This window comes from Parasteatoda tepidariorum, chromosome 3 (genome assembly GCF_043381705.1).
Source record: "Parasteatoda tepidariorum isolate YZ-2023 chromosome 3, CAS_Ptep_4.0, whole genome shotgun sequence".
Lineage (NCBI taxonomy): Eukaryota > Metazoa > Arthropoda > Arachnida > Araneae > Theridiidae > Parasteatoda > Parasteatoda tepidariorum.
This window is the reverse complement of record NC_092206.1, coordinates 65,793,615-65,814,137: the sequence shown is the minus strand read 5'-3', so window position 1 is coordinate 65,814,137 and position 20,523 is coordinate 65,793,615. Positions and strand designations below refer to the sequence as shown.

Here is a 20,523-nt window from a genome sequence, read left to right as displayed (position 1 = left end):
TACATAATAATAATAATTATTATTAATTATGGGAATAAGACATTGAAATTTATGTTTAAAAATATTTAATAAATTACTTCAAGATTGGTTGTAATTAAATATTTTTTATATATAAATAAGTTTAGTCTCATTATTGTAAAATAATCAAAACTATAGTATAGTATTTGGTAAAGGGAAAAAAAAAAAACCGTAAGAGAAATATATAAGATAAATAAAAACCTGACTGAGTAACATCTATTAAAAAAATAAGTAAAATTAAAATAAAGTTCTATATTAGAAGAGAAAAGTAATCGGAAAAATATACTCTTTAATGCTTAAAATAATAATGTTGTCCAAAAAAAGTACCCCTTAAACGTTAAAAGAAATTAGTTTATCAGAAACTAGTCTATAAAAATGCCGCACTATCACAAAAACGCCTTTAAAAAAAGATTATATACAAAAGCAAAACATAAAAATTAAAAATCGATCTTTTTCGAAAGCAAATTTTAAAGCTTACTGTTTGCCGTATTCTCAAGAAAAATTGCAGAAATCTAATGAAACCTTAATTGCCGCGTCATGGTAAAAACTTATATAAAAATAAAAGGTTTTTAAAATAGAAAAACCTTGATAGAAACCAAAGCAAAAATCGTTATTGATTTCAAGCGGAAAATTTAACGCTAAAAATCTCAATTTTACTTTTTTTCATTACAGTATTTTTAGAAAAAAAAGTGAGCATAAAAAAAAATTACGTTCATTAGAAACGCTTTTAAAAAATACTGTGTTACAGTAAAAACGCTGATAAAAGGAAAATGTAATAACGAAAGCAAAAGAGAAGCAAAAAAATAAAAATTCTTAGTTCTGAAATATAATTTTAACGTTGAGAATCAAGTTTTCTATGTTCCCGGTCTTACTGTACGGAAGAAGAAGAAAAAAAAAATTGACAAGAAAAGAAATTTTTTTTACTTGAAACGCTCCTTTAAAATGCTGCTCTATAATTAAAACAGAGAGAAGCGAAATAAAAAAAATTCTCATGAAAAGTGTTGCAAAACGACGAAATCGTCTTGCCTAAATATTCTTGGAAGAAAAAAAAAATCGGCAGTACAGGAACAGGACTCTTGGTTCAATATAAATGAATTGCTTCAATTTTTCAAATTTCTTTTTTCCATTTGACTTTCAGAACGTAAATTAACAAGTTTTAGAATTTAACTAATCTATGTAAAAACTATTTATAATAATAGTATAAAATACGATTTTAGATTATTCTTTGTTAAATCTATTAAAAAAAAATCTTCATCCTTAAAAAAAAATTACCCAAAAAAAAAACTGAATATTTGGCCGAATATTCGTTACGTCCCTAGTCTTAAATAATGTTTAATGCTATAAAAATTAAAAATATTTGTTTGTGCTGATACTTTTTTTTTGATAAAAAAAAGTTTTATTTGACTGTTGAGTATTTAGTATTCAGCCAAATCGCTAATCATTATAAATACCCTGAAATTGATGAAAAGCAATATTGCAGGTATAATTACATCCTAATCCCAATTTTCCTATCTTCTAATCCCTATTTGGTTAGTGGCGTGCCTAGAGATATTGAACCAAATTAATTATATTTATAATTTTTTTTTTTCGAAACAAACTAAGTTTTTAAAAAAAAAGTGGTTTAAATTTAAATTACAACTATGAATGTAAAATGTTACAAACTTAAAAATAGTTAATGTTATAAACATAATGATTATTTTAGTTACATAATGACTACTACTATGTAAAAATTTAAAAAATATAAACTATTTCAAATTGCTCTAATTTTAAAATTTAATCAACAACCATGCATCCCCACTTTTAATTCCTTTATTTTTACTCAAAAGAATTATAATAGGTTTAAGTGAATAAATTAAATTTCGAATCAAGTTAAAAACTTAAAATTTTAAATAAATAATAAAAATTGCCTTTGTTTTCAATTTATTCAATGCTTCAATTTAAGTTAATTATTTCCAAAACAGGTTTGCGCATCCCGTTATTTTACGTGTATATATTTTTTAAATTATTACATTTTATTGTTACTACCATTTTGTCGCATTTTAATTTAAAGTATAAATTCATTAGAGAATTAAAAAATATGAAAGCCTTTCTTATGTATTTGGAAGAACTAAAACATCTAGAAACGAGAAATTTCATCGTTCCAGCTTACAAAGAAGTTAAGGAGCTACGTGCATTCAATTTACTGATAATTCTGCTTTCTGAGAACGCGACGGTCTGTTCTTTTTCTTATTGATAAATTCTGCTTTTCTCCCTGCAAGTTTTCTAGCGCAGGGAGAAACAGAAAATCAATACTGGTTTTCTGAAGGTCGTTGCCTAGCAACAGATATTACCGTCAGCTATGCAACGCTCGTATTACACTGAATATCCAACTGAATATCAGGATTTCCTCGGGTTACTGAATTCTCTTTCCCTCCTCTTTGTGTCTTCCCCCCGCCTTAACACTGAGTTGATGAAAGTTCGCCAAACAAAATTCTTTTTTCCGAATCGCAAGTTTTATCGCTTTTTGTTTTCTCTCTCAGGTCTTGATGAGTTTTCGGATTATTATTGAAATTAATTTTCTTTTACATACACAGTTGTTTAAAGGTATTATCGCACTCATACACAAATTTCTTTTTATGAAAAAAAATTAATAATAGTTCGTTATCAAAGTTGAGTTGGATGGAATTACTCGAACTTAGCAAATTTTTTATGTAGATTAAATAATTGAAGATAAAATGATTTTCAGTTGCTATTTTGTTAAGTAATTATTAAATTGTACGTTATTTATTGTTAATTTTACATATTTGAATTTCAATATTGATAATAAAATAAGAGTTTATGAAATGTCAATATCGATAAATTTATTATGGGCTTCTTTCTAATTAAGGCACATTTAAGTCGTCGATGAATTTTTCTTATCAATATTTTTCAGGGGTAATTTCAAACAAATTCGGGTCAAATTTCTTTCATTCTTTTTGAATCGGAGTTGTTTTAATATTGTTTTTATGAAGTGGGTGGTCTAAGCCAGCAGCTAAGCTCTCAACGGTGATCCGCGAAACCCTAGGACTTAGGAAAGAGATCAGCGGGTTTCCCAGAATTAAGACTTTTTAAAGCTTTTTTTTTTTTTTTTTTTTCAAACTAAACATTTTTGAAACATTTATTTAACTTTAAATAATGATCTATTATTACTTAATATTTTGGTTGCCTTTGCGATGTTATTTAAAATAAAATGCTAATAAAAAAGAAATAGCGCATTTTTTTCGGATAATTTTTTAAAATAATGTTATATAAACTTTATAAGTTAAATAGACTTCGAAAAGTCAGTGCATTTGTAAAATATTAGTACACGTTTTCTAAACCAAAATAAAATGACTAAAATGTTAATAAAGAATTATGTTTCCCCACTTGCATTTTTTAAATAGGTCTTTTTAGTTTTCATTTTAACAAAAACCATTATTCGGATTCTGCCCCCCAGCTGTCTGATATAAAACCTAATTTAAGGTTATTAATGATAAAACGATGAAAAAATGTCTTTCTTATTAAATATTTTCAAAATAAAGCTTTTTTTTTATGTTAATACGACCTGTTCAACAAATCAACCTCCTATTTTTAATTGCGACAAATTTTTTAATATGTCGGGTGTATAAGTCAATTACTGAAAAAAAAAATCCAAATATTTTTATGATTAAAAATCATAGGAAAATAATTATAAGATTACAAAATTTGTTTAAGTTATAAACATTTCACATTATTTACTTTTGCCCTCAAATAATATTAGACGTGTAGCAAAATGTGGATTCAAATATTAGTATAAAATCCAGGGAGTTACAGCCAGTACGCTGCGGCGCTGTGTTTTTCCTTTGTCTTAGGCCGGAGCTGGAGCTCTAAATTTTCGTATGTTGTAGGGTTCCAGCTATTTCATTGCATCCTACAGACACTCAAGAGGCCTGCCGCATTATCCGTAAGCCAAGTTGCTGCAGAAAGACTATCTGCCTTAAAATTATGTAATGACTGTAATTAGATCAAATATCGGGAAGGTTTATTAGATTCAATTATTTTTTTAAGAATGATTTTTAACTTTGAACTGATTTTTTAAAATTTTTTTTAATGAGTTGATGATTGTTATTTTGTTCCGTTTCATAAGAACAATTTAAAATTAAAATCTGAAACTAAAAAGCACACACAAATATATATTACAATTTGGAGTCTCATTGAACTGGACTTAACTGGAGCCAGAGCATCCGAAATTTTCAGCTTTCCGAAATTTTTTCGAAGTACCTGGATAAAATTTTTTAAAAAAGTGTGGAATTTCAAATTCTTCGGACAGGGGGAAAGACTATTTTTGTGGGACAAGGATAAAGTACAGTTCATAGTGGGATCTGTATTATGACACTACTGATGTTATTTGTTCCGACACATGATGTTGTGAAATCTTTAAATTTGTAGCTTTATGGTCTGTTTTAAAACTTTTCGTAGTGTTATATTTTTTGAAATACTCTTGACTTAATTATAATTTAAAGTATTGTTTCTGAAAAGGTCTCTGGGCACTAAGGGAATATGAGAGAAAATGTAAAATTAATTGTACGTAACATATTAGATAATATGCATATTATATAACATATTAGAAATAGTTTTTAACGCATCGATATTTCCGGATCTACATAACCGACTTTACAACCGGTATATAATTCGATCCACTGATTTTCGTAAAATTTAGGAGGCTTGAATAGACGACCTCGAACTTCGGTATTTTCGTAACTTTTTAAAGGCGATTAAGCGCCAAATCTACAGACATTTTAGACAGCTTGTCTTTTTCACTGCGTGCTGTGTTATTGGAAATGAACTGACTTACGTGTTTGTGCATTTATTCTCACGTTAGAATAGAACAAAGTGTAGAAGTAGAGATGTTGACTTTTAGTATCATGAGTGACGTGTTTCGTGTTTTTATGAGAGGAATTATGTGTTCTGTTTATCGTCTATTTCTGAATAGAGAGATCTTTGAATTTATGGATAATTGTATTGAAATAAATTATCTCTAGCACTTCGAAGATTTTTGAATTTTTATATTAGTGTTTCATTATGATCATAAAAATGCGCGTTGTTAGAAAATAATTTTGTTTGCGGAATTGTAAACAGCGATAGGATTTAGCAGTTGTGTTCTTGCTGGTTCTTAAAATGTCCTTAATTAATTAATTAATAATTTTTTTTATTGTACAATTTGGTTATAAATTTAGATTACATTCCTTTTAGAACACCCCAATTTCTAGAAAAATGTTTTAATTGAATCATTATTTTGAAAAATATTTTCTGCATTTTTTTAATGATGATGTCACTGTATTGCATAAAAATAAAAACATTTCCTTGCTTATTATAATGAAAAATGATCCCTAAACACAAATATGACTCCCGTTCCGTCCACGTTTTCTGGGTGGAGAATTATTTTAGTCATTAAATTTCTTATAAGGGGCTAGAATATTAAAGCTCTCAAACTTAAACATCTGTACCAAGGAGAGAGATTTTAGGGGGATTTGCCTCCTTATAATGGGGTGAAAAAAACCCATCATAAATGAATTTTTTTTTTTATTGTCTACATATTCTATCTTTTGGTCCCTCTCCCCGAAGCAGTTAAAATATTTAGTCAAAGTTTTAGCTTGAAGTGCAGAGGGCTGTGGTTCCTAAATGGTGTTACGCAGAACCTTAGGGCTACAAATGGACTTTTTTTTAAAATAATAAGTTTAGAACATATAGATTTCATCAATATTTCATAATATATATTAAGATTCCATCAACAATCCATTATTTACTTAATATTTCGGTTGCCTTTTGATATTAAAGTTATTTTCTATTGAAAGAAAAATAGTACATATTTTTCGGTTATTTTTACAAATTACAATATATGAAAAATTAGTGCATTTATAAAATATTGCATTAGTATTGCATCGCTCTTTCCAAACCGAAATAAAATAACTAGATGGTTAATAAAGAAATATGTTTCCCTACTAGCATTTTTCAACGAAAACCATAATTCGGCTTATTTTATTCATTTGCATCCTATGTTTATACAACAAAAACAAATTTATAACAAGACTAGATTCAGTTCGAGGACTGTGAGTACAGCTGTCGGAAATGGAACCTAATTTAAGATTATTAATGATGAAAAGATGTCAGTCTTATTAAATATTTTCAAAATAAGACCGTTTTTTATAGGTTAATATGTTTACAAATGTCTTTATATTTTTTAGATTCCAAAGCCGGAAAAAGTTTGGATCTGCTGGGTTAGGGTGTCCTCATGCTACGAATTTTCTAGCGAGAACCTTAGAATCTCTAATCCGCTTTTCGTCGAATTTGCGGTTATATATTTTTGTTAATTGGATTAAAACTTGGAGTGGGGAGATGAAAACTGGAACATGTAAAGTATAAGTAAAATAACTGAAAAATAAATAAAAGAAAAAACAATCGCTTCAATTTTTTCTTCTTAAAATTTAACAATTTAAGAAGGAAATTACTCCCTCCTTTCTTTAAATATTTGTTTCATAAGCTTCCACCTTTTCAGCTCATCAAAATAGATGTAACAGTAAAAATAAACATTTCCCCATCTTTTAAATTAAATTTTTTGCCATTAAAATAATAAACTTAGGAAAACGTTTTTTTTTTTTAATTTTTTTAAAATAAATTTTTCTAGTGAGTGATGTGGAAAAAAAGGAAAAGGGAACCTATTTCAATTAAGGAAGTTATATTGTAAAAGAATCAGGTCCGGTGTTGGTGTTCAGAAAGTCAGAAAGAATCGTCAGGTTTTATTACATAGATTTTTTTTTTTAACGAATTGGGATTTAACGAAAAGTTAAAAAATGCATTTTTAATTTTTATTTAAATTATGCTGATGACAACCAGAGAAATCTGGTTCTTCGTCAAGTAAGAAACTCATCACTTGATTTTTCTGGCCAATAAGAATGCTCCAACAAGTTTGAAAAATGATTTAGAAGAAAGACTTTTTATGCATATAGAAATAGAAAAAGCTCATTATAAAGACGATTTTTTTGAACATTAAATCAAAATTATTAAAAATTACTAATTATGAACAAAATTGCATTATTAATTTGAGTATGTGCAGTGACTTTGTTTAGGAGTTCAATACTCCACAACGCGTCAAATACTCCATAAAAAATCACAGAGGCACCACAGAAAAATAAAAATAAAAAGTTTGTCCCAAAAAGGAAAAAAAAAAAGACTCGTGATCCCGAAAAAAAGAATCATAAACCAACAGATTTATTTTAGATTCTTGTAAGTAAACCTAAACCCAACTTTTAATTTTTTTTCTTCTATTTTTTATTTATTTATTTTTATAAATTCTATACGAGGAAAGAAAATAATTCTATCTCAAGTGTTACATTATATGCAGGTTTTTCTTGATGCAGGTGTTAGACCACTTGGAATTAAGAACTTTGACAGTTTAAATAAACTTTTGTTATGAAATTCTTGTTATGTCTATCATAGATGGAATAGCTATACGTTTATTTAATGGATGGATAAAATGGTGGATAGAAAATTTATTTTCTGTTCAGTATCACAGATAGTTTTTTGAGACTTCCTTTCTCCTGTCTTTCTCTTAAGTTTTGTTATAATTTTGAAAACATTTTATAACAGTGCACATTGTTAAACATTACTTGATTAATGAACTATTTTACGGCAAGTAGAATGTAGAGATAAAAAAGTTTTCATTATTCAGTAAAGATATAGAATGTTTTAAACTGAGTTTACAGTGTTGATTTTTTAGTATATCAGGTTTAGTTGATGATTTCTTTATTTTTCATTTTTTTTTTTTGTAACAGAAGTTTTTTCAATTGATAAATTTTAAGCTATTTAATACATATTTGTTTTTGGTAGTAAATGATACTAAGCTTATTTTTTTAAAAAAGAGAAAATTTTTTTTGGAACTTTTCTTCCCATGGTATTGCAGATCAATAGAAGTTTCTCAATTAAAAAAAAAATGTTTATTTTAAAAAAATATATTTATTTCAGCTCTGAGTACTTTCACTGAGAAACGATAAAAAAATAAAGTAAATCTGACCCACCCCCCTTGATTTAATAAAACACTCAGAATTTAACAAATGAAAACAATTGCGTCAATCAAATTTTTAATTCTTATTACAAAATCGGCAACTTACAAATAGTATTTTTCATTAGAAATAATTTTTAAGTAAAATCTATTGAAATTAACCTATTTGTTGAATCTATTTCTTTATGGGAACTGAATCTATGTTATGCTTAGGCTTCCTCATGTTACTTGTTTATTTTTTAAATTTTTTTTTACTTGCAAATAATCTGCATGCTATTCAGTTTTAAGTTATAATTATTTTATCCTATATATAGCAGAATGTGACTTTAAATTATCTAATTAACGTTATATAGTACAGAACCCGTTATCCGGAAATCAGGAAACCAAAAAACCGGAATGAAATTCGATAAATTTTCCCGCCATTTTTTTAAAAAAAATGTTTTTTTTCCTCATAAGATTTTAGGATTTTTCTTTTTTGAAAGAAGTTTACCTTACCATCATTTTGGAAACAATCATTAGTGTATTACTTCGTTTTTTCAAGATTATTTCCAAATATTTTTTTTTTAGTTAGGTTTAACAATAAAAAAAAAACGGCTTTTTGTTGCGATTCGGAAAACCGGAAAAATCAGTTATCCGGAATAGCGATGGTCCCGATCGTTCCGGATAATCGGTTCCCTACTGTATATTTAGCACATAATAAGGGGCGAATTTTTTTTTTGTCATTTGTTAAATTATTACTAAATTAATTGTTAATTAAATTTTTTTATGTTTACCTAATTATAAAATATTAACTTTTTACGTATACCTTTAAAATTGAGATAATATTTTTATAAATAGAGACCTGTTTTTAGTAAAAAAGAACCCTCCCCTTAGTTTTCCAAGTTAAGCAAAATCATTGTTCTGCTATTGTTTAAGTTAAGTGAAAAAAAAAGTTTTTGCTTTACTATTACTAAGGCACATTCCTTCTATTTTTCTTTTTTAGGAAAAACACACCTTGCATGTCCAGCTTGCTCTCAAGAAATAAATGTTAATGAAACTGTGGACCATCTTTTTCTTGTTGAATATGTACAGAACTCTGAAAACTTGCCTGAAGAGTGTAGTTATACATGTAGTTGTGAAGAAGGTGCTGAGGGGACTTCTTTTTGTATGGAATGCCAAGAATGGCTTTGCGAGTCTTGTGTTACTGCTCATAGACGAGTCCGTGTCACCAAAGATCATATTGTACGACCTAAAGAAGAAATGGATGGAGAAAACATAGCTAATCGTAACCAGAAATATCTTTTTTGTCCTGTACATTCCCATGTAAGTCAAATGCTATATTTTATTCCTTGCTTTGTATTGTTTTCTCTTGCAAACTCTCTTTTAAATAGTCTACCCATTAATTTTTTTTTAAATGTTACCTTCAAGTAATTGATACTTTTTTTACTCTTATTATAAAATTAAATGTTCAACGATAAATTTTATAAATTGAATTTATAAGTACTATTGTAACAGGCTTGTTTAAAATTTTTTTTTTTGTTTTGTAAAAATCAATTGTAAGGTGATAAGATAAGAAATAATATACTTAACCAGTAAATTTAGTTTATTTAACCAAACTTGGACTTCACAATTTATAACATGTTATTTGTAAATCTTCCCTCCTTTGAATCCTTCTTTGGTTTGATATTAAAGTATAAATTTTTCAAAATTTTGATCTTTTTTCGAAAGTTTATCTTTTCTATCATTTTCCTTCAATAAGATTTTTAAGAACAGTCAACTTATGTGCAGTGTCCAAAATAAAAGATGGACCACCCATTTAACTTTTGATCTAATGATCGGCTCTTAACGTTCTAGGACTCAATCGTAATGGTTTGAGGGGCTGACCTTAAATATTCTAAGTGCAGACAATATTTTAAGTTACAAAATCAGACAAAAAAACGTACTTTCTCTGTACAAACATACCTTATTGCGATGGATTCGGATTTCTGATCCCCAAACTATAGGGGGTTGTTGCAGTCTGGAAAATATGGTTCCAATAGTTTGGCCAGAGAGCTAAGTTCGAGAGCTGAATGTTAATTTTACTTTTTATACATTATGAAATTCATTTATCCAATGATTATTCCATGCAAAACATAACTTTTAATAAATATTAATTAAAAGTTATTTTTTGCACGTTAATATATTTGAATAAAAATAACTTCATAATTATGTGCAAAAATTTTTCAGTTCGCTTAAAAATTTCTGGTAATATGATGAAATACACTAAAAGTAAAATTAACACTAAGGGATCCAAATTTTGGACCTCACTCCTGACCAAACGATTGGAACCATATTTTATAGATTGTGGCTACCCCTTATATTTTGGGGGTCTGAAATCCATCGAAAAAAGTATGTTTATTCAGAGAAAGTGCATTTTTGTGTCTTAATTTCGTAACTTAAAATTTTGCTTGCGCTAATTAATTAGCATATTTCAGGTCACTCCCTTGAGTCATTAAGAATGAATCGTAGAATGTGAAGATCCGATCATTAGACCAAAAGTTATTAAGGGTGGTTTGATTTTTCATTTTGCGCACAGTAGATATTTGTGGACTTTAAAGTGAGCATTTATATTTGAGATAAATCAAATTCAGTTATTCGTCATTTTATATGTGGTTACTTGAGCTGTCAAATTTTTTTAGAAAGCTGTGAAGCATAAATAAATCATAATAAATTACTGTATGTTTCCAAGTATAAGCCACGGATTTTTAAAAATTTTTGAAAGCATAAAGGTTGGTATATGATCTTATCCACTAACTTCCTAGATAATATCGCCAGCAAATATGCCTTAAAATTTGGTGAATTCCTGTTCAGTCATCAGAAGGTTTTTTGTATGTAATGTATCATCCTCACTTTTGATGTCTTTGTGTCTTCATAAACTAAATGATTTTCCCTCCCATACATATTGTTATTGAAACAACATTTCTTAAAAATCTAATTAAGGCATTGGAAGATCTATGCTCATTTACTCAATGTGCAACCATTACTAGATCTATCATTGCTACTAGGGTATATTTTTATTTCCAACCGTAACATACTTTTTTTTTAACGTTTGCCTGTTTTGGGTGAATTTCCTAATGAAAAAGCGTTCTTTCTGGCTTATACGCAGATGGGATTATATTCAGAAATATGCCGGCCAGGTGGCCGAGCGGTTAGCGCACCTGGCTGCAAAACCAATGACTGCGGGTTCGAATCCCGCTCTGGGCATGGATGTTTCTCTCTCTTGTGTTGTCCTCTGATGTGTGTGATGTATGAATGTGGCCTACCCTATAAACGGGTTTGTGGCAATGTGGCGTGGGCAATGTTACTCGCCTCCGTGACTTTGGTTCACAGGTGCCCATTAAGTAACGCAAAATGAGCAGCAACTCTGGCATCTTCTAAGGCGAAACGAATAAAGTTCAGTGCCTGCCATTGGGAAAAAAAATTATTCAGAAATATACTGTATTAAAAAAGAGTTATGTAAAATCATCATGATTTAAGGTTAACATGCATTAAAATTGACATTCTTACAAGAGGTGTTGTACAAAAGTGTAAAGATATGTACTTTATTTATCTAATATTATTTGTTTTGTTATCAATGAAAATATATTAAATAGTTTTTTATATTTTGGATTACAGGAACAATTAAGGCTTTATTGTGAAACCTGTGATAAATTAACTTGTCGTGATTGTCAGCTGAGTGATCATAAAGAACATAAATATCAATTTCTTGAGAAGGCTTGTGAAGATGAAAGAGGTTTAATTGAAGAACTGTTAGTTAAAATCAAAGAAAGACAGGAAAGCTTGGAAGCAGCTAGTGAAAACTTGAATAGAAGAAATGAAGAGATCAAAGAGCGAGAGAAAGTCATTACTCAGGAAATCAAAACATTTGCTGTTAAGTAAGTTAATTTCATGTTCTTGCTGTTTTTCTCAGTTTTGGAGTCTTATTGTTTAAATGAATTTTGGTATTTTCTGTAACATTTATTTCTAATAGGCTGTTCTCTGAAAGTTAAAAATAATTATAGAAAAGATGTTTCATTCCAATTTTGCAAGGACATTTTTATCACAATTGATAGATATAGTATGTTCACAATTTCTAATACATCAATAAAAATATTACCACAATCTTTAGTGTTCTTCTGTACCTTTTTTATGTACAGTACGAACGAGCTATTGTCCCATAATTTTGTGAAAGTTTTACCCTATCATGTGATCTAAATTTTTGTTCATATTTACACTGTTTTGGCACATTTAATAGTTGGATATAAATTTCTGTTCATGAATGTGCCTGTAACTCATTCTTAGATCTTAATATAATTTTTTAAATGAATTTTTTTAATCTGAAAGAGTGAAAGTAAAAAAACAGTCTAATATGCGTTACGTAATCTCGTGCGTAAGCAGAATGAAAATAGAGTTAAATTGAAAAATTAAAAAAGAGAATTGAGTGAAAATGGAGGTTATAGTTTTAACTTAAAACGAAATAGGTGATCTGTGTAGAAATAGTAACATTTTTACAATCTTCAGTTTTTTTTCTGTTTTTTTTTCTGTGTGTGTTATCTTTTTAAAATTCATTGCATGTTTAAGTAATTTATTTTAATACCTTCACTTTTGTATTGATTATTTTTAAAAAAATAAAGGTATATTAGGTTATAAATTTGTGTAATTTAATCTTGCGCATAGTCTTTTATTCTGCCATTAAACAAGGTGGCTATGCGGCACATGTTATTGAGCTTACAGAATAAAATAACACGTAAGATTTAGATTTGTTTTTGAAATAATATGTAGTAAAATTTTTTGTTTCATAAACCTAAGGAAAAAATATAAATTTTTAAAAATTTTTTTAAAAAGTCGGATTGATTAATATATTATTACGCAATACCCGCAAGATAGAATGTTTGTTTCAAAGAAAAAAAGAAAGTAGATTAAATTGAGTTTGAAACATAATGCATCAATTAGTTTCAAGCTATTTCAGAGTGTTGTTGGACATTCTTAAAGACTTAAAATTTAAATAACTTTAAAAAAAAAGTTTTTTTAGAATTCATATTTTTAAAAAAAAAACTAGTTAAGTTCTATAATTTTACAAATATTTGAGTTAGTCATGCTGACATATTTTGAATTTTGTTTTATTGTTTAGTATTTGATTATCTTGTTGAAGTTCTGTCAATGCCTACATTAAATGTAAAATAATTTTATGATTTTTCCAGATACATTACAGATATAAATAAGAGAGCAAAAGTATTATTGCAAGATTTGAATAAAGTCTGTACATCTAAAAAGAACGAATTGAGTGTTAAAAACCAAGAATTAAGTGGTGTATCAGATAGGTTGAAGCACTGTCAAAAATTTGCAGAAGCTGCAATGAGTCTTGGAAGTGAAACTGCTTTGGTTTATAGTAAGAAACCTATTATGAACCAGGTAACTAAATTATTCTCTATAATCTAGCATGGTAACTTTATACAGTAATTTTTTAATTTTTTTTATAAAACATCCAATTTTTTTCAGTTTAATTTGAAAATTAAAATTTTGTTTTAAATTGAAACACTGTCAGTGTTTAAAGATGTTCTCCTGATAACAGACAGTGAGTCTAAAATTTGTTTAACAAAGCAGTATTTACTCGGTACAATAATATAGTTTTGGAATCATAAATTATTCCGAAAATATTTTGAAATGAAACATTTTCGAATTAAACATAGATCTTTTTGGGCAAACTACTTCTACTTATTAGAAAGTGATGCTTTTTAAATTTAAAAGACATAATTTAAATTGAGCAGTTATGCAAAAATGCATTTTAGTTTAGTGAGAATCATTTTCCCCACATTAACTAACATAGTAAGAAATTTGATAATAAATAAAATTAGTACTTCTTAAATGGGATAATGTAATTCCTGTTTTACTGGATTTTCGTACATTGTTGTCAGTGAAATTTTGAAATTTTCTCTTATTCTCTCTATTCAGTTCTTTATTTTAAAATAAAGTTTAACAATCACATCAGTTTTTTAATTTTAATGTTAAACAATGTTTTTCTAAATTAGGGGTGCACAACCTTTTTCAGTGAAGGGCCACATGCACAGCAGATTGACCAATGAAGGGCCGCATGCCAAAGTGTTTAGATTATTAGATGATATGTTACATATTGAAAGCAATTGTTGGTGGTGATTGTTATATAAACATCATTGTTTATATAACACTAAATTCTTTTTGTCGCTTAACCTTGTAATCTCTTTGCAGAAAATACAATACTTTAAAACGTTTAAAATTAGAAAATGCAAAACTGATTACTTAAGAAAGAAAACAGAATTCGAAAATCAGAATCAATTTATCAGAAAAAATTTAGATAAATTGAAATAATTTAAAAACTATGGAAAAATTGAAATTTTTTTTATCACATTACAAAATACAAAAGTCCATTTAAACATAAATTTTAANAAATATCGGTACTTTCAAAACCTTGTAGAAATGTGTAGCAATAATTTCTAAAGTAACGATTGCAAAATAATTTGATTTGCGATAAAATCGTTACAAATAAGCCATGTCAAAAAATGGTTATCTAAATGAGCGATTCTTTACTCGCGATTCGTAATAATATCGTGTTAAAATATCGAAGTTTTAAAAAGCGGGCGGAAATGTACAGCAATAACTGTTGAAGAAAGGTTCTAAAGTCATTTAGATTTTCCATGAAGTTTGCACAGATAAAGCGTTTCATAACTTTCAAAAATCGCTATTTCAGAAACTACTTGAAAATGGGCAGCAATAACTACCGAAAAGTCATTGGAATCGGCACATACGAAAGGCGTCAAAAGTGGTAATTAAAATTCGTAAATCGTAATAATGATGTATTAAAAATATTGGGATTTTTAAAACTATGCTGAAATCCGTAGCGTTAACCATCGAAAAACTACATTGATTGAGACTGGGTGCGTCAAAAACTTAAAAGTGTAATTTTAAATTACCGAATTTTTTTTTATTATTTTTCAAAAACAAATATTTAATTTTTTTTCCATTCTGTTCAGATTGCGGCCGCGGGCCGCACATAGAGGGTTGGCTGGCCGCATTTGGCCCGCGGGCCGCAGGTTGAGCACCCCTATTCTAAATAATTCAAAAGCAGGTAATGATGTGATGTTATTTTGTCAATTTACAAATTATTTTTTAAAAAAAAGCCTGTTTATTTTAATCTAAGAGGAGACAAATTGAAAATAATTCCAACAAAACCGTTGTATGTCAAAATCAAGCAATAATACCATCAACAAAAAATAAATGATGTAAATAATTAAAATAAATGCCATAAAGTTTAAATAATATTCACATTTTTTATATGTTTCAATTAGAAAAATTCTAATCTTATTTTTATTTTAAAAAATTAGTTTGCTTTCAGAGGATAAGTTTTAATTATCATTTAAAAAATCGTGCTTTACATAGATGCAACTTAAGAACTAGCATTGAGAAATGTTTCATATTTCTGTTAAATACACCTTTAATTACATGAATTACAGTTATGAGTGTTAAGTATAATTTATTTAGTTTAATCTTTAATTATGAAACTTGAAAATATTTAAAACCTTTAGCTTTTATCTGATTACATTTCTTTGTTTTCAGCTGAGACGAATTCTAAGGCATCGTTGTGAAGTTCCTAACTCTAATCAAGTTATAGATATGTCATTTGAATTTGAATCAAGCTTCTTGACAAATTACATTAGTACCATTGGTAAAATATTGCTGGATAAACAACCTCTTCCTGGATCTGCTAATCAAAATATTATGTTGCCTATGCCAAATACAATCTGCCAAAGTTCAATTGTAAGATTTTTTTAAAAAAAAATTTGTTTTATGTTTTAATGCTGTATCAACTTGATAAGTTTATTTATTTAAATTAATGTATTATTTTAGCCTAATCCCTCCCCTCCTGTTCGACAACAGCCACAAATGCAGATGAACACAAATCGTCAAGTTCAAGCTCCCTTAGCACCACCTATTCAGCAAATGCATCATCAACAGGTTGCCTATGGCCAACCTCAAGTTACCTCTTCCACTGATATGGCTCGCAATCATAATAACATGCGTCAAGTTAATAACGCTCCAAGAATGACTTATCGCAATAATGTGCGACAAACTCTTGTGCAAAATCCTCAACAAAACTTTAATATTCAAAATAATGCTACATTTCAACAGCAGCGTCAAGTTCACCAGCAGCAGCCTCAAATGAGACAGCAGCAACAAATACAATCACAGGTTCAGCAACAAAGGATACAACAGCAACAACATCAGCTACAACAACTACAGCAGCAGCAACAACAACAACAGCAGCAGCAACAACACCAACAACAACAGCAGCAACAACAACAGCCTCAACAACAGCAATATAGCAATAATAATGTGCAATTACCCATGCCATTGAGACAAAACAAAAGTTTATCTGTTACAGCTGTACCTGTTGCAGGTCCTTCTCCAAGTAAACAAAGGTTAGTATAGTTCATTTTCCATGTTGACTTCAGGTTATGCGATAATATTATAAAAATTGTATAGGTAATAAAACACTGAAGTATCAACAAGGAAAACATTGAAATCATAAAACTGATTTTAGAAACTGGGAAAAACATAGGAAAATTCAATAAATTTAAGGAAAATATCTTATCTCTTGACTTGTTATTTTTGCCTTCAATATTTATAATCACAAAGTCAAACTTTTATCGTATTTTCCTAGCAACGAAAATTTGAGTGTACTTTGATTTCTCTTCTCTCACCTGCTGTTAACAAACCTTCTGCAAGTACTTCCTCCTTTATGCAATGCATCACCATTTTCATTAGCCAATGAGATGAACAGGTGCCACCATGTGAATGATCACAGATAAAAAAGCTTGAAATATTAACGAGTTTCAATTCAATTGTTTTATGTTTTCTTAATCATTCTTTGGCATCAGCAGATTCTTACACTTACTACTTTATATTATGACATTTTTATCTATTTTACGTTTTATATTTCCTATGTTATTTCTTTATTATTTTAGATTTTGATGCTATTATAAGATAACTATCTCTTATGTTCGTGGAGATGTCGTTCCCGTTAGGCATAGCTTATCTATTATCACTTCCCCTACCTCTGTCTTCAGTTTTTAACTGTTTTCTTTCTTCGATAATTTTTATCAGAAGAATGATTGCTATTTTTTTTTTTAAATAAATGGCATGTGATTATCAAACTATGAGGACTGGTAAAATATTTTCAAAATTTGTGTAGCAACCCTGATAAAAAAAAAGAAGCAAAAGCATACAGGACTCATAGCTGTCTTGATATTCCTAGTTTTCCTGATAAAAAATATTTTGTCCTGATTTTTACCTTTTTGTATTCCTGATTTTTGGTTATATTCAGAACATCCCATTTTCTAAGTATACAAATGCTCAAGTTTTTAAGGAAATAGATATAAAGAATCAAAAGATTAGAGTTTTTTATCCAACTTATTTTTATTTTAACTAATAATGCTAATAGGAATTGCAAAATAGTAGACAGTCTCAGGCATATAGCCTTACCTACTGGTTTCATTTTTTAAACCTTTTTGGAAATTCATTCAGTCTATGAAATACTCAACTAACAATTTTACTAATTTTTATGGGGTACATACGTTATTTATTTATTATTGTTAGCGAATGCAGTAACAAATCTTGTATGGTGGACTTTTGTAGTTTTCACAATTATTGATTTGTCTCTTTCATGTGATTTTAATAAATGCTAGATTTCAATCAACAATAAAGAAATCATATCATAGAATTTTTATATAATTAATTTAAGGACCATCCAAATTACTTTTGAGCAAAAATGTTAGTTGATATATTTATTATGTTTTCATTTTGAGATTTTAAAAATGTTAATGTTATTATTTTGCAATAAAATTTTCTTTTATTACATTTAAGTAGAGTAAATTATCCTTTTTTTTTTTGCCATTTGCATAAGTATTCTGAGGTATGTATATTGTTCCGAAAATTGTCATGATTTTTTTCAAGAACATTTTCAAGTGCTTGGTTTGCAATTATGCACATAATTAAAATATTGTTACCACCCGGAAGAAGGATTTTAAGAAATCTATACTTCTTGAATTTTTTTTAGGGGGTGGGGGATACCTCTTAATCTGACCAGTTTTGTGCCTTATGCTATCAAACTTACATTCAATAAATAAACTTTTCGTTCAAAAACTTGAAACTAAAAAGACTTGCAAATATACTTTTGATGCATTTTTTTGTGAATCTTGTAGATAAATTAATTGTTTTAGTCAAGATTGGTGATTCACAGGTCAAAGCTTCCTGTCTTTTGACAAATAAACTTTTTTAATAAAAAACATGGGCTGAGTGAAATGATGCAAGATTTTAGAATATTAATGATAATAGTTTTTCTCCAGTGAATGATGGTGTGTAGGAAAAATGAGAACAGGACTTCTGCTGAGGTCTTGAAACTTATTCTACTAAAGGTTCAGATAAATTTAATTTTTAAAAAATTTAATTTGCATTGCACAGGGGTGATTGTATTCCGTTTTTTTTTTTTGCAACATTCTTCAGAGTCTGAAAACTAGAAGTGTATGCGATTTTTATGTGAATATTGCAGAATTCCACGATTTATATTCACATGATTTAAAAATCATACATCACAGTTACTATTCAAGTGATTTAAAAATCCAATATGACATTTTGTATTTACACGTTTTTTAACACGTTTTTTACACCTTTTATGCAAACTTAAAATCCAATGCCGAGATTCGTATTCGCACGTTTTTAAAATCCAATATTGCGATTCGTATTCGCAGACTTTGTAATATCAAGCAACAATTTTTGCATTTATAAGTGATTCAAAAACTATGTATTGCGATTCGAATCCCCAGGATCTAATAATTATGCACTGTGATTCGTATTAATAATTCGCTATTGTAATTTGTATTTTCGCTTTTTTAAAATCAGATATTACGATTCTTGTAAGAAGTAAGTTTTTTCTTGAATTAGTTATCTTAAAGGTGTCGTATTCTGCATTAGTAGGTAATTTAATTATAAATGTTAGTCCAAAAAATTATGTTGAATATTAAACATGTATGATAGATAAATTGATATTGATTTTTGGCTCATAATATGTTCAGGGTTTTTCACTGTCTACCACAGACACCTCTGATAACATATTTATATTTAAAAAGAACTATTACATTTCAGTTAATCTGTTTATACTTTATAACCCGACAAATATGTCAAAAATCATAGAAGTGATGAAAAAAATAATTTATTGCACATCATTCGAAAACACAGAATTTTCTATTGTGAAGTTAACTATGTTTTAATTAGTTAACAAAATTATTTATAACCAAACTTAAAACGTATATAATTAACTGTTTCTTTATTAGTAGCTGAAAGAAAAAAATTAAGATAATTCTGATTACCATCTTACATTGTTGCTTTTTTTTATGCAACTGTTTGATCAGTCCTAAATAAAATACTTAATTGTGCAAAGATAACCCTTTTCTTGTCATTTTTTTTTATTGTCTATCAATAGAAAATTAGGAATGTGCCTGTTAACAGATGTTTAAAGAGGTAGAAAATTCATGTTAAAAAAAATAAATGTAACCTAGTAAAAGAGACCTAGAAATTCGAAAGTTCTGGGTCCTAAGGAACTGTAGTTTATATTATATTCTAACAAAATCACTGCTATTTTGTTTAATAATGTAAATTTAATAGATTTTTATTTCATTTAAGCAATCATCTTATGTGACCAATTTTTATAAAAAAGTTGATATTTGTTTTAAAGTATTAAGATCTGAATTGAATTTTTTTTTTTAATTTGCCTATAAAATTTGGTAGATGCTCTCTTTTTCCTAAAAAAGATTGGTTTTTAAAATTTTTGTGACTTTCTCCGTTGAAGTCAAAATTGCATATTGATCCTAAATGGTTATCTTATAGGAATTATCAGCAAAAAGATACTCAAATTGCTGGCTGAGTGACAACCATCTTATAAGTATAAATTGTCAATTTTCAGAGCCCCAAATTTGAGGATGTTAGGTTGTGATGCAGAAAAGTAATAATTTTTCAACCGTTTTAGAAAAATTAACAGTTTAACTGTTTTAGGAACTTATTTATAAATAGAATAATTTTTAGTTATATATATATATATATATATATATATATACAGTGTTTTCATCATAGAAAAAAAATGGGTGAGAATTTCTCACCCTTTCTCAAAAACAGGGTGAGATTTCAGAAAGTTAAGTGAGATTTCTAAAAACTGAAAAAATACAAATAGACTTGGAAAAAAAATTTCTTTTGTTATAATACATTTTTAACGTCTTCTATTTTTTAAAGCATTGAATATTTTTGCTGCATCATCATAGAAGATTTTGCCTTTACTAGGTATTTGTCCATCTTACATTAGTGCATAAAAAATTTGAACGTCTTACATGAAAAAACCTTACCTGCGGTAAACACGTGGTTGCAGAGAAATGTGTTCTGAAAGGGGTTCC

At 28.1% G+C, this 20,523-nt stretch overlaps 1 protein-coding gene across 3 annotated transcripts in view; it reads left to right on the top strand.

Moving 5' to 3' along the window:
- LOC107454413 (E3 ubiquitin-protein ligase TRIM33) overlaps positions 1–20,523 on the top strand; it is a 66,190-nt gene that overhangs the window by 12,388 nt on the left and 33,279 nt on the right. For all 3 annotated transcript variants that reach the window (XM_043045458.2, XM_016071605.4, XM_043045457.2), the window contains 5 exons: positions 9,036–9,355; positions 11,687–11,946; positions 13,252–13,462; positions 15,641–15,841; positions 15,932–16,503. In XM_043045458.2, the coding sequence (XP_042901392.1) occupies positions 9,036–9,355; positions 11,687–11,946; positions 13,252–13,462; positions 15,641–15,841; positions 15,932–16,503 (1,564 nt within the window). The remainder of the gene's footprint in view (positions 1–9,035; positions 9,356–11,686; positions 11,947–13,251; positions 13,463–15,640; positions 15,842–15,931; positions 16,504–20,523) is intronic.